Consider the following 15,039-nt stretch of genomic DNA (forward strand, 5'->3'; position numbering starts at 1 on the left):
TGAGGTAGCTACAGCTCCTTGATTTTCTGCCCAGACTTGGATACAGATTTGAGCAACATGAGAGCTGCTCTGACCTGTGGTGTCCGGCAGCGGTCCCCGAGAGCTTGTTTACACTGGATATTTTTTCATTCAAATGCAGTTACACCACTGAAACTACATAAGTGCAAAAACCGCACGTGTGTAAGAGATGACTTGTGCTAGCAGAACTCATTCAGGTAAGGAACTTTGTTTAAGCCACATTTAATACCAGTGTGATTATATCATCAATAAAGACTTTCTCTGCTGACAAACCAAACCACTAGTGTAGGCCCTGCATCAGCTGTGGATTGCCTGAACAGGTTATGTTTCAGCAGTGTGCCTTCACTCCTCATCCCCACAGAGAGCAAGAGAAACTGATTGACCTAGTCAAGGGGCAAGGCTTGCGCACACAGTTTTGCAACATGCACACCATGCCGATTACTCCTCGTACAGGCTATGGCATGCAAAGCACTTTGCAAAGAGAGGAGGAGGAGTGATCTGAGGAGGTCACTTCAGATTTATATTGCTCTTCTCAGTCAAATGACCACATGCTGCTTTTTCTGTAGGACTCCTGCCTTATCAATGGCTTGATTCTGCCAGGTGTGGAGCATCACCGTGGGGGACCGAGTGCTTTCACTCTCCCTGCCATCAGTGGCCGTGGAGAGCCCTCGGCATCCATCAGGAACGTTCAGGATCTTTCAGAAATGCTGAGCACCTTCCAGCATTGGAGCTAGGATAAACAACACAAAATGCTTTGCCTTTGGCCCAGGCTATGCTTTTAAAGGACATAAGGAGGTTCTTTATGCTGGACTATGAGCCTGCTCACGCTTTGACTGAAGTGAGTACTATTTTAGTTTTGTATGTTGATGCAGAGGGGAGCAGGACTAGGCCTGCTATGAGAGCAATTGATTTTCATCAGCTTGTGGCTGGTGAACAGCAAACAAGACAGGTTGCATGCTCCGCAGCGTCACTAGCAGATTCAGTTAAAAGCCCAGCACCATCATCTTTTCACACTTTCCTCCATCCACCTTCATCAAACAGCTTCTCTTCATTAAAGCAGTGCCCCTGCTTCTGTGCTTGCTTTAGATGTGTTATGACACTGCTGTGAAGTACAGAATTCCCTAAAGCCTAAGAGAGAAAAAGATAAATGAGACTTCCTAAGCAATCACTACAGGCACAGAGAAAGGAAGACTAGAATGCTGATTTCAGCAAATATCCATGCTTCTATAACACTCGCTATCAGACTACCTCACAAGCACATTATATAAAGAAACATAGCAAGAATAGACATGAAGACGACATACAGAACGAACTGAGCAACCATCAACCTTTCTCCTCTCCCCCAACAGGGGGTGACATTGAATTTGGCCACAGTGCCTGCCATTATGGCTTAACATAGTTTGAAATAGTGCATGAACAATCACTGAGTCTTATCTCTGATAAAATTCAGTGTTTGGGTTTTTTTTTAAATAATGTTCCCGTTGTTTGACTTTATCTGAAGGGATTATGCTTAGAGAGCACATATAGATAAAAAGATATGCTAATAACAGTTGACTGGATACAAACAGCAGAGAGCCAGCAGTGTAGCCTACAATGAGCTCTAGACTTAAATGGTTACTAATATGACTGAAAATTGTACTTTGGTCATTAAAAAACACAGATAGCAGACCACTGATATGTCCTTGCACTAGTTCTCTGAATGGTTTACCTTCATATGGTTGGGATATATTTGTTAATGTGGCTCAATGAATGGTGAGAATGGTGGGAGAAGGGAAAGAAAGAGAGTTTTACCTTATATTCCAGTAGCTGGGGTGAGAGGGGAAGAAATGGCAATGTAAGCGTCAATCTGATGAAGAAGCACACGTTATATCCTGGTTTTATGGGACAGGGTTGTTGACATTTTTGCAACAAATAAAGAAGAAAAATCATATAAAATCATCATCTCTGAGTTCAGTCATTCTTATACAGTTTGGCTGGTGTAGTTATCTTCCTTATCTTCCTGTAAAACTTGCAGATTCTGAAAGCTAGAAGAGCTCAAAGAGAGATGTTTAGTTTTGAGTCCAGTAAAGTTTGTAGTTCTTGCTCTTTGACAGTTCCTATGGTCTCTGCTTGTAGATAGACTACCCACTTTCAAAAGTTTTGGAAGGACTCACCATGTAACACTTACTACACCTACCACCTACTGCAAAGGCTGAAGACTTAAATCTGCTTGTAGATCCTAGAGATGTCTCCAAAGTTCAGAATTACTGATTTCAACATGAACTGACTTCCAGAGATACTTGAAAGTACAAAACCTCATGAAAGATAAAAGAATAAAAGAAATGCAAGGTTTTGGAATAAATTTCCTACTGAATATGATTTTCAAAAAAAAAAAAAACAGTGCTAGCATTTCTAGAAAGTTAAAAACTCTCATTTTTCAAACTTACAGTCAAGAAACACTTTGTCTCACTAACTTCCACCATTAAGAAACACAAATGAATACTGTGGCAGAAGTCTAGATCTGAAAAATATCAGAGAAAAAGAAGACATTGTAGTAGGAAAATTGGGCTTGTCACTATCTTCATATGGCACCACAGGTGTAACCTTGTAATGTGCAATAAATATTAGATGAACAGTTTTATTTGAAAAGCATTTAGGTTATGGAATAAAATGACATGCATCAAAGTTATGGCATTGCCTTTTGTATTGCATAACGTATTGCATAAGAGAAAATAGCTGTTTCACATTAATACTTTGTCACATGGGCAGTCATGAATGCCAACAGTGAATGAAATTTCACTGCAGAAAGCAAAACAGAAAAAAAGTTTCTGATTCAGTCGACTTCAAAATCACACTCATTCAGAGTTATTTTTTAAACTATTACTGTTCCAAGCAAGATGACTCTCAATAAAAGAGGCTTAAGAGAAGGCGGATATTTTTACAGTGATGTCAAGTGACAGCCCTTTGGATTTAATCAAAAGATCATTTAAGTCTCTGCCTGTAATTTCTCAAGTATAGTCAAACTCCTTATTTCTGTGGATTTCCTTACGCAGCAACAGGAGAAAGAAATATTTTTAATTGGCTGAGGAACTCTGCCACTGAAACTATTTTAATTACTTGTTTCTAAGCACAGCATACATATAGAATTTACTTTAATGCTTTATTAAATCTTGCAGCAATACTGAAAATTTCCATTTAGCCTAAGCACAGTTTTACAGATTCAAAGAAATCAAACTGAAGGGAAAGTGAACCCACACTCTTTATTATGTTCTTTTTTTAGAATGACAAAATTAAAACAGCACCCACATAAAACGTAATTACCAGTATGATTCCACTTTATTTTTCAGAGCCAAAGAAGACAACATCCATCATTCCCACCTCCAGGTCAGATGCTAAGTTTTTTTCTGCAGAGATGATTGCTATTTCTGTCTCTGCCCAGAAGAGGTGCTGGTGAGAAGAGCCGGGTGTTAGGGACCTCATGCTTAAAACGTTGCGCTCAGGTGTCTAACTTTATCGAATTTCAAGGGCACCAAGGAATGTGCTGGATCCGACACTGAGGTGGGGCTTTTTTACATAGTTACCACAATTTTTAGCAGGAATCTGCCTCGGGCCCCCTGCGGCTACGCACTGCAGAGCTTCCGCTCTGTTTTACAAAGATTTTGCTTCATTAACTAGGGGAAAATATATTTAAGAACAATAAGTGAAATTCACTTGAGTAAGAGAGGGCCTGCCCACGAGGTCTCATTTAAACCACGCGTTTAGACCACAGGGAGGCGGTTCCCAAACTGCAGCCCATGTCCCTTTTGCAGTAGATCATATGGCACATGGCTGGGCACAGACCTGGGAGCTGCCTGCCAGTGATTACTGATGCTGCAAGCAGAATTCACCTAAGTGTGTAGGCTTACACCACAAGGATTGATTTATCACTGTGTTATTTAGGTACATGCTCGTGTAGTTAAAAATGGCATCAAGCTGGAGTAAAGTTTGCTGTTTATCTCCATGTTTGCTATTTACACCATCCAGAAGTTTTGCATAAATGCAACAGGCAGTGGAGGAATGCAGACCTGTGCTTTAATGTAGCTCCAGAAGGCAACAACAGCAGTGAAGGTAGAGTGGCACAGACCAGGCCTAGGGGAGGTAACGGGACCTTGGTTGCCAGCCCTTGCTGCAGCTCAGCTACTGTGCCCTACTACTCTTACTAGTATAAAGCTAGCGGGAGTACATCTGCTGCTACTACAGATGAATCTCCATTCTGTTGTTCAGGGAGATGCACAAAAACTTGTAGCCAAGTGTTAAATGAATCTCAACCCCGCTTGCTATTTAAGATGTTGATGGTCTATTGCTGGTCTACTGGCAGGGCAGTGGGGATGTGACGGATTGAATTATGAGTTGCTCAGTTCTGATCCTGTCACTCTTTGCAGCTAATCAAATTACTCCATTTAGCTCAGCACTGTTTTAAAGAGTGTCTGCTCCTTTAAGCCAGTGCAGTTTAAGTGGCGGACATAGCCTATACCAACACAAATTAACTTTTGCAGTGAAGGCAAGCTCTAGAAGGCTTGAGCAGTGCAGCAGTTTTTGTGTAAGAGCTGTACAATGAAGTGCACGTCACCTCTTTTGTGAAGACGGTATCATCATTTTGTTTGTTGTTACAAAGAGGTAGATAGATGTACAGAAAACAATGATGTTTTAATTGCTGTGTGGTATTAAACTTAGTGTATAAGGAATATGAGAGTGTGAGAATTGCTTGGGTTGGTATTGTGTGGCTGAGGGTTGTGGACCTCTCTAAGAGCCGTTTCTGTTCTACTGTGCAGAATGAGTATTCATTATGTTCATTACCTCATATCAGTAATGCAGTGCACAACTTCCTCTAAACGGCTAGTTTAAAAGTAACTTTTAAAAAAGTATTTGAAATGCCAGTGCATCTGTTAGGAACAGATTATTCACACGGGGAAATTTCCAAGTTTTTTTCCTCACATAATTTTTGAATTGCAGTCACCTAAAAGGCACGGTACCAAACCATTTACCCCTCCTTCAGTATCTTCCCACTGACTTCAAAACACTGCACTTGTTAAGATGGAAAGTGCTTGGTTTTGATATATTAATACAAAAGAGGAACACGATATAAATAAACTAGATGACTATTGTGTACCAGTGGTTTGCTAACCTGAAAGTTCCTGATTTGTGTCAGTGTTCACGTGGGCTCTTACTGCCCTTCTGACGGTTGAACATCCTTTATTCAACTACAGGAACCCAAGTCATGACTCAAATTATGACAGGATAATGATCATTTGGGGGGCAAAGTCTGCAGATGGTGTTTCTTTTAAATAATTGAGAGCGCACATTCACACGAGTTACTTGCATTTTAGATTGCTTGGCCAAATAATACATGTTCTGATGACCTAAACTGAGACCAAAAAAACCCTATTCACTCTAACCTGCTTCTACAAAACACATGCACACAGTTATCTCTGCCCACAATTTTAAAGAAGCCAAACGAGGAGGCTGATTGAAAACACAAAGCCAATTATTTCCTAACACACTTAGTACACTTTTAACATAGGTTACATGGTACACCTTGCTGTTAGCCTTTCCTGTTCCTGCTCTTTGCTTTGCATTTCTCACATTTATTCACGCTCGGCCCATCAGCTATACTTGCAAGGTTTTCAAGCACAGTTTGCTGGTTGAAATGCGAAAGGAGAATGCTTGTTCATGTTGCAGAGGCCTGCCTGCTTCTCAGGACTACGACTATTTTGTGGCATCCGAAGACCCCGGTCTGCGTCCCTGCAGACTGAAGAGCGCCAGGGCTAACCCCTGAACAGAAAACCCTGTGGACTGGAGGAGCTACAGGCAACGGGAATATATTTATTGCCGTTTTAGCCTCCTTTAGCCGTGCCGCGCCCAGGCCCCCGGCTCAGCCCGCGGCACGGGCGGAGGGCAGGGGTCTGCGCACCCTCTGGCCGGCCCCATTTTGAAAGAGCGAGAGCCAGGGGCAGCTCCCACAAGGCTTCGCCTCGCTCCACCGCAGCGCATCATCCCTCCCCCCCAGCCCCGCAGCCGTAGGCACTACTGGGTGCGGTGAGGGGCTCCCTCCCCTCGCCCCGGGCCGCTGCCCCCCTCGCCCTCGCCTGGCCCGCTGCGGCCCTGCCCTGCTCGAGGGCACGGCGAGGCGCCAGCCCACCGGCGGGAACTACAGCTCCCATGAGGCGCCGCGCCCCGCGCGGGGCACGACGGGAGCTGCCAGCTCTCCGAGGCGGCGAAAGGAAAAAGAAGGAGCGGGGGGGGGCGGGGAGGGGGTGAAGCGGGCGCCACCTTTCGTAGCGCGGGCGGCCGCGCATGCGCGGAGCGGGCGCGGAAGGGGGCGTGCCCGGCGGGGCGCGCTCGGCCCCTCGCCCTCCTTCCCTCCCTCCCTCTGTGTCGGTTTCGGGCTCCCGTCGCCATTTAGCGCGGAGACGTGCCCGGGCCGGCCGCGGCGGCGGCTCCCGCTCCTCTCTACCCCCCTCCCCCCCTCCTCCTTCTCCTCCTCCCCGCCGCCGCCTCCCGCCGCGGCGCGGGGCGCCTCCCGGATTCGGCTCACCTGTGGCGGCGGCGGCGGGCGGCCCCCGGTGAGGAGCGGCGCCGAGCCCCGGGCAGCGGGCGGGGGGCAGGAGGAGGGTTTCCGGCTCCGTGCGAGGCGGCGGCGGCGGCTGCTAGAGGCAGCGCAGCGCGGCCCGGCCCGGCCTCGCGCGGGCGGTGGCTGCCTACCGGGAGGCGGAGGCCGCGGCCGCCATGGGCGCCCCTGCGAGGCGGGGCTGAGCCCCCGGGCCCCTTCCCCTGCCCCCCCCCCCAACCCCGGCGGGGGCTGAGGGCGCTGGGCCTGCCCAGGCCTCCCCCCGCCCGGTGCGAGTGACTGAGCGCGGCGGCTTCCTCCGGGGCCTGCGCCCCCGGCCAACCCCCGGGGCCTCGCTCCGTGGCCGTCCCGGTTTCTCTCCCCTTCCTCTCGCCTTGAAGCGGCCGGGCGAGGCGCCGGCTTCTTCCCCCCCAACCCCGGCCGGGGCCCTCCGCCCCCGCCCGGGCTTTTCCCCCCTCTCGGCCGCCCTCCCCGCCGCTCCCGGTGCTCCATGTCGGCCCCGCTGCCCGGCTCGCCGCTGCAGGATGGATGCAGACGCTAAGCGGGGACCCACCCCGCCGGCCCAGCCTCGCCAGCAGCCGCCTCCCCGCTCCGCCGTGAGGAGCCCTTGGGACCCTGCTCTGTTGCAGCCGCGACAGCAGCCGCGGCCGGGCGCGCTCCCCGCTCAGTGACCGGCCTCTTCCCTCGCCTGCCCCCGGCCCCGCCTCGCCCTAGCAGCGCTTCGCCGCGGCGCGATGTCGGGGGGCGCCGCGGAGAGCGGCACCTCGGCCCCTCGCTTCCTGGCGCCGCCGCCGCCGCCGCCCAAAAACGGTTCCAGCTCGGACAGCTCCGTCGGCGACAAGCTGGGAGCCGCCGCCGCTGACCACGGCGGTGCCGGGGCGGGCGGAGCCGGCGGCGGAGCGGGGAGCGGAGGCCGTAGCGAGGAGTACCGGCGCCGCCGCCACACCATGGACAAGGACAGCCGAGGAGCGGCGGCCACCGAGCACCGCTTCTTCCGCCGGAGCGTCATCTGCGACTCCAATGCCACCGCCTTGGAGCTGCCCAGTTTGCAGCCCGCCGCGCCCTCGGCCCCCGTCGCGGGAGGTAGCGCCGCTCCGCTCGTCTCGCCGCCCGAGGGTGCCAGCCGGACCTGCGGCACCGCTGTCAGCGCCGCCCAGGCCCCCTCGCTGCTCCTGCTGCTGCAGCAGCCGCCGCCGGCCGCCCCGCTCCCCGTCGAAGGCCAGGCTGCTCAGGAGCCCCCTGCCGCCAAGGACGCCGCCCCGCTGCTGCCCAAAGATGAGGAGGAGGAGGCCGCCGCGCTGCCCCCCACCAGTACTGCTGGCAGCGCGTCAGCTGCCAGCCGGGAATTTGAGGAGCGGAGGACGCAGCAGGAAGACATCGAAGAGCTCGAGACCAAGGCGGTGGGCATCTCCCCGGACGGTCGCTTCCTGAAGTTTGACATCGAGATCGGAAGAGGCTCTTTCAAAACTGTCTATAAAGGACTGGATACAGAGACCACTGTGGAAGTCGCCTGGTGCGAGCTACAGGTAAAAAAAAAATATATATAATAATAACAAATTACCAAGGCACAATCACTCTCCCAGGTGCTAGGCTGCATGCTTGAAGCAGGTAAAATCCATTGATCTGAAGTCAGCTTTATTCAGGCAGGGTGCTGCAGACCTCCTGAGCCGCTCCTTTGGAAGGAAGGTGCAGCCTTTCCTTGGAGTCCATTTGCTTGTTAATTCTTTTAAAGACTCTGCTCTCTGAAGACATTTTTTAGCGTTTTCTCCTCAGGATTTGCACCAAGACTCTTTCTTACAGCATCTTATGTTTTACATCTCCAAAATGTAACTTGGAGGGTTGTACAAGTATTTTTACAAGACTTCAGGGAGGCTAAGTGAAAACGTGCCAGTTGCAATGTAAATGAATGTCAACTTGAGGTAAACTTCATTTTTCAAAAAGTGTTTAAGCAGATTTTTTTTTTTTTAGAAAGATATTTAAATGTGAATTTCACAGACGTTTAATGTATTTGTGGCAGTAGATTGTTGTAGGAGGTATCCTTAGAACATACACAAATTCACTTAGTGTGCCACATTGTTTAGTTTTATAAACTTATTTTTTCATTTGAAGTTCTAGAGTTCTCACTGGATATAGGCATTAGGAGGAGAGTAATTGTCTCCTTTCTGAAGCTGTAAAAAGCTGAAGTTCAACTTTTCGAAATGGTTAGTGGATTAAACTGGAATAAGACGCTACTCTTCCAGTAAGTTTCTAGCCTCAGCAGGGCTAGAGTTTGGTCAAGTCCTAGGCTGCTGGTGGCAGGAACGCCGATAGCGTAACTGAGAGGCAGGTTGCTGTGCAACAAACTTAAAAGAAGTGGGAAGAGCGCAGAGTACCAGTAACAAATGCCTAGCATGCAAGTTGGCTTTCAAAGCCTCAGTGTTAAAAGGATAGTGCTTGCTTTTCAGAGTTGGGTTTCACTGTGATTCTAGGGAGGGGTTCAATAGTACAGGTTTATTATGGGGTGTGTTCACATCCAATTTAGGGTAGACGAGCATTGGATGAAAATCCTAGAAATTTCTGAGGGTGAGCTAAGCAGTTAGTTGCTCACACGTGAATGTTTGCAGTAATATATGAAAACTTTCTTCCCCCACAAAAAGTAATTTTTTTAAACTATTCCTATCACACTGAGATAAATTATTAAGAGATCTCTCAGTTTGTATTCATACTTCATTTTTGATCGTTGCTCAAGCTTCTGGCTAGTATCTTGGTTAGTTATATTATTGCCATTATTCCACGTTTACTGACTGTGAAGGTAAACTTCCAGTTTACTTTATGGCTTAAGCATGCCCCCTTCCTCCATGCTAGCTATATAATGGCTGTGGTCTTCTTCCAGGCATTACTTTTGAATAAAAAAGTGAAACAATCCAGTGTTGGGCTCTGCTTAAGCATGTGCAGTCTGTACTGAGAGGGGGTGAATAATCCACTAAAGTGATATGATTCTTACATTTGAAATTTTAGTCTCTTCAATTACAGAGTTCCTTGACTTTTAACTCCTGAAATCTGTTTTAATCTTTATGCTGTATTTGCTGATCAGAAACTAATGTCAGCTTGGAATCGGTCATTTCCCGCTAACGTTACCTCTGTTGAAATGTCCTAACCATCTTCAGTACCACGTGAACAAATTGTTTAAAGAAGCATTTTAAAGTAACTTAATAAATAAGCATATTCCTAAAGAGCATATTGCTGAGCTTTCAATTGATTAAAAAATTCCATAAGTAGTATTTAATAATGAGATTGCAAAAATCATGAATGAAAATATTTGTAAGGGGGAAACGGTTGATATTTTGCTTGGAGGTTAGCAGTATTGCAGGAGTGCATTGTGGTTTAAATTACTTTGAAGACTGCAGTGTTCCTGCCATAAGGAGACTGCATAAAAATCTCAATTTTGAGACATGAATATAAACTTTATAGCTGTTGAAGTATTTGCTAAAGGAGCTAGACTCCATTTAGTAGGATATTTTAAGATTAAATCCTGTTTTACTGTTTGCCTCGAGTAACAAAAGGAGGAACTTGATAGTAGTTGGTGTGATAGGTACATCTTTGTCTTTCTCTAGGAAACTATAACTGTGGACAGGTTGGTGAAATTCCGTGTACTTGATTTGTATCAAAATACAATCTAGATTCACTAAGACAGACAAACTTAGGTGTCATACTGTTTTTCCAGAATGCCGTGGCTTGAGGATTGGTGAGCCTTCAAAGCACACTTTATTTTCCTGTGAAAATGTGAATGACTTCTGTGCCATATTACACCTACCATAACTAATTCATGCTTACTTTTAATTGTCTTAAAATGCTTGCTTTCTTCAGTAATAGAACAGCTTTTCTAATATGTAGTTCATGCTAGCAAGTATGAGTGTCCTAGGTGTCCCATCTTTCTGGAGTCTTTTATAGTGCAGCTGTAGTACTGCCAGAATAAGGCTGCTCAGCATGGTTTTGCAGCTTAAATTGCTCCTCTCCTATCTTGTTCAAAGCTGATAAAGGTGTATCACAGTTCTTGATTGCAAGACATATAACCAAATGGAAATGAAAAATTCGTACTTTAACAGAATCCTTGGCGGTATGTTCTTCTAAGGCTTTTCTAGCATACCTTACGCGCTTCAGTTTCTTTAAGGTCTGTGCTATTTGGAAGGAAATAAGAGGCTAGCTTCTTTTAGTTCAGTGAAACTGCAGCGTTTGAATATCAGAAGACACTCGGTAGTAGGAATACTGTGGATCAAGGCATTCCTGTCCAGCACAGGAGCATCTGTAATGGACTCTGGCCGAATGACTTTTTAACGATGGATAATATAACTATACCTAATTCTTATGTACATGCTTCTTGGAGACAAAGGTTAAATCAAGAAGTTTGGGTGCCTAAGTCCTGCTTATCAAATGCAATTTGGCTTTCCAAGTTGCTGAAGATACTCTGGAGAATATTGCTCCATATCCTTAAGAAGGCTCTTGAACTGCGCTTTAATGGCCCTTATGCTTGGTGTACTGCATTGTGGAGCAAACGGAAGGAGAGTGAGTTGAAATTCGATGTGTGATTCGATGGCATTCTTAATACCTCTCTAAGGGAGGTCCTGGACAATGCTCTAATTTTTCTTTGTTATTTGAGGAAGATGAGAGGACTCGATTGGCAGGAATTGAGTATTTCAAGGTTGCTGATAGATATGCAACCCGAATCCTGAGGAAGGCAAGGCTGATGGACTGTCCTGGTTTAATTTGCGATCTTTCTATACTAGCAAATTGCAGGTGAGCTGGTTTAAATACTAGATGCAAGTATTTAAATTTGAAATAGCTGCTCTGCCATAAGCACAGTGGAGCTGTGAAGAGCTGAGCAGCAACTACTTAGGGCCCGTGCTTAGCTTAGTTACTGCAAGGAAATGGCTAGTGCAGTCTTCGCTTTCAAATATTTTTATTCTCATTCTATATATTCACCTCAGCTCTAGTTATTCTGAGTCAAGTGTGCCTCCTACTGTTGTCATTAGCTCGTCTCATAAATTTAGTGAAGAAGTAGTTAGAGTTACCGCTTTAATGAGACTTAAGTAGGTAGAAGTTGGCAAAAGCACTTAATGCCCCTATTTTTGCTTTTAGTTGAAAATATCTCTCTCCATACAATCACATTACGGTATGGTCTTTTTAAAATACGTTCCAGAGCTGTAAGTCTTGTCACCTGTCTGTATTAGTCAGGTAACGTTATGACCAAAATGTGATACCTGTTCCTTTTGCGTTAAATTTAACTATGCTAAGTAATACTTTTGTGTCAAAGGAAGTATCACGTAGTTAACTATAAAAAGCCAAGTTGAAGGGGTTGTGTGCCATCCTCCAAGTCCCTGTTTCAGATTGAGTTAGTTTTAAATGAAGACTATTGCTTCAGCCCTGCTTTATAGAGTAATACAGGCTGGTGCAGGCACTTGCTGGACTACGTAACTATGTGTGCAGAATTATTGCTCTGGGTTCTGTGATTCAGATCAGTAGTTCTTCAGATATGAAAGCAAGCTTGACATTACAGAAAGAAAACTGAAATCTTTGAACCCTATTTTTCGGGGATTTGAAGATGTCTCTTTCATTTCAGTAGTCTTCTCTTATAGGAAGCATGATATAGAAACTGTCGCTAGAAAGTTCTTGACATTGGTTGAAGACAAGGTTGCTGGTAAACTATGTGCACTGGAGAACTTCCACGCTTGTCTGGATATTCGCTATATCACTTCTGTCCTTTGTACTTCTTTGGTGGAAAAGGTAGGTTAGTCAGTCAGCAGTTGAACTTCATGAATACATCTTCCTGCTGATATGTCACTTTGTTCTTACGCTGGCATCCGTGCAGCCTTAGTCAGGTTATCGTACTGAAGCGTGAGCTGCCAAAGGGGAAAAGGAGGCTGGGTGCTGTCGCTGAGCAAGGCACAAAGGCACAGCTTCTCAAGGTAAAAAACGAGCTCCGGAAGTGAGAGCAGTGCAAGAGTATGTTGTACTAATTGCCACCATATGAAGGGAAGCTGAATGTGAATTTGGTTACCTTTAGTTATAGGTCTTCTAGGTGATGAATTCATCTAGGTTATAGAAGTACAAGTCTACTGTGCACTGTAAACTAAATTATAGACCAAGTGCAGTGTACAAGATGCTCTAATTTACCAGTGGATTTTGTTTGCATAGGAAGAACAGTTAAGAACAGACACAATGTCTTACCCATGTGTGAACCATGAGATTCTCTATCGCGGTTTAGTAGAAATGATATTGCAGCTGATTCTCATTTTTTATGACAGGAAGTAGTAAGGTGCTAAGTAATATTTCCGTATGTCAGAATCGCTCTGGCTGTAACAACGTATAAAAGGCGACTTCTTAAAACTCAAAATATAATGCAGGAAGATGTTTAGATATGAGGTATATTTTATCTTTTAGTGACATTTCAAAGTAAACTCTATCTATTTCATCTCTTAGCGTTAAAGCTATATGTAATATTGAGATTTAGGTCAGCAGACAACATTAGACTGTAGTTCTAATACTCTGGAGCATAGACTCCACTGCAGGCTCACTATAATAAATATCAGCTTATGGAAGTCAGAGTATAATTCCGAAAGCTCTTTGCTTTCTGGACTGTCTGAGTTGGAAAAGCTTCTGAAGCTGCGTGTTCAAGCCTGACAACCAAAAAAGGTCTTGTATCACGTAACTGGCATCCTGTAGTGTGTGTGTGTGTGTGTATGTGGGTTTTGTATGTGTGTTGTGTGTGTGTGTTTTTTTTTTTTAAGCTTGTTGCTCGCTATAAGGCCTGATTGCAGAGATACTAGCTCTGATGCATGATCTTAGAGCTGCATTAAGACAAACGGAAAACCAAATCAAAACCTTTATGCAGTGAGAGGAAGTTGAGCAGTGTGGACCTGGAATTCATCTGTTAACTTGCTCTTGGAAAAAGATTACATTCTGCTGGTTCTGGAGGCAGAGTCCACATCCTGAAATAAATATACCTTCTTTGAAAGCTGTAACTGTGTTTTTAATTATGAATATACTTTTTATATATTTCATAAAACTCTTACTGAAACAGATCCAACTCAAGCCTAATCCATTATGGTGATTCGTTACTTAGCGTCCTGCACTTCAGATCTGCAAACAAAGTACTCTAATGGTCTGTGAGCATAACTATATCTGATTACAACCATTGTAACAGAGTCAACACACATCCAGTTCGCTACTTCAGGATCAGATGCATAACTGTCACAAATGCAGATTAATAAAAGGGCCATATGTAACAGTTTCCGTGCATTTCATTTTGTCCTTATTAGCTCTTTTTCTGCTCTGTACTCTACAAATTCCAAATTATTGAAAGCAGAAAAAAGTTGGAAAACCATAGATGTACAGTCTGTTTATAATACTTCGAGGTTACACTGGATTTTTCAAGGGCTTTCAAGCGTGCACAGATAGCGAGCTTGAAATTTTGGGCAGTTAAGTGTAAGTTTATTCTCTATTGCTTTTCCCGGTGGTAGGGCAGAACGAGTTACTGGTACTTATTGGCTTTAAATCTCTGATGTGAAAACTCCTCTTCTGGCTAAAGAACAACTAACAGCCGTATTCCTGAGTGTGTGTGCTGTAATTGATACAATTGACAACTTGATAAATGGCCTGGAAAAAGAGCTAGACTAACTACCTGCAGAAGTATAAACAGTGGTCAAACTTGCTCAGATTTTACAAAGGTGACCCTGAAAGAGAGAAGGGAGTTTGAAAGTACATTCTGGAGCTGCAGCTGTTAGGAGACTTCTACTTAGGAAACTAATCTTACCTCAAAGGGATATTGCTTTTGAGTATGGCTGTGGTTCAATTTATAACTAGCTGGTTGTCGGACAAGAAACACTGCATATGAGATAAAAGAAATAGAGAGAGACTATAAGAAACACTGCATTTTCAGGAAGTACTTGTGGAAGTAAATATATTCCTGTTTGCCGGTTCAGGTGGGTTGGAAAAAAACTGCAGAATTGCAATAAGCTCTTCTCTTAAGTGAGATTTGTTTTGGGCTGCTGTGGTATAAAATAAACATTCTTAACTCCATAACTAGATTTTTGAAGGCGAAAGGAAAAATACTAGGACCATAATCTTTCCTTAAAAGAAAAAGAAGCTGATAAGGCTCCTCGGAGACATCCTGAATATTGTCCTTCGAGAGCTATCTAGGAGAGTAATAAATAAAACAAGCAGTGATAGATCTTTGGTACTATCTCCATGGATGCAGTGCATGGTGTAACGTGGATTTGGCTAGTAGCTTCCCTCAGGGCCCCGTTTCCTTGTTTTGGTTTGGTTTTCATTTCCGTAGCTTATTAAACAGTACAGCTCCAACTGTCACCCACGTCACATCTACTGGATGTGACAAAATCTATACTAAGCAGTGGCTGCCTTGATATTTCCTGTCATGCATGTCTCCAGAAACTTTCACT

At 45.1% G+C, this 15,039-nt stretch overlaps 1 protein-coding gene across 10 annotated transcripts in view; it reads left to right on the forward strand.

Moving 5' to 3' along the window:
- Nucleotides 1-7,210: 7,210 nt before the first annotated feature.
- WNK1 (WNK lysine deficient protein kinase 1) overlaps nucleotides 7,211-15,039 on the forward strand; it is a 111,248-nt gene continuing 103,419 nt past the window's right edge. For 4 of the 10 annotated variants that reach the window (XR_011141667.1, XM_068947031.1, XM_068947041.1 and 1 more), the window contains exon 1: nucleotides 7,212-8,130. Coding sequence is in view for 8 of the 10 variants with exons in the window: in XM_068947031.1 (XP_068803132.1) it covers nucleotides 7,339-8,130 (792 nt within the window). In the remaining 2 variants the exon portion in view is untranslated. Of the gene's footprint in view, nucleotides 8,131-15,039 lie in introns of all 10 variants that reach the window. The other 6 variants (XM_068947060.1, XM_068947063.1, XM_068947066.1 and 3 more) reach the window with 3 other exon arrangements.

Source organism: Struthio camelus, chromosome 1 (assembly GCF_040807025.1).
Source record: "Struthio camelus isolate bStrCam1 chromosome 1, bStrCam1.hap1, whole genome shotgun sequence".
Classification (NCBI taxonomy): Eukaryota; Metazoa; Chordata; class Aves; order Struthioniformes; family Struthionidae; genus Struthio; species Struthio camelus.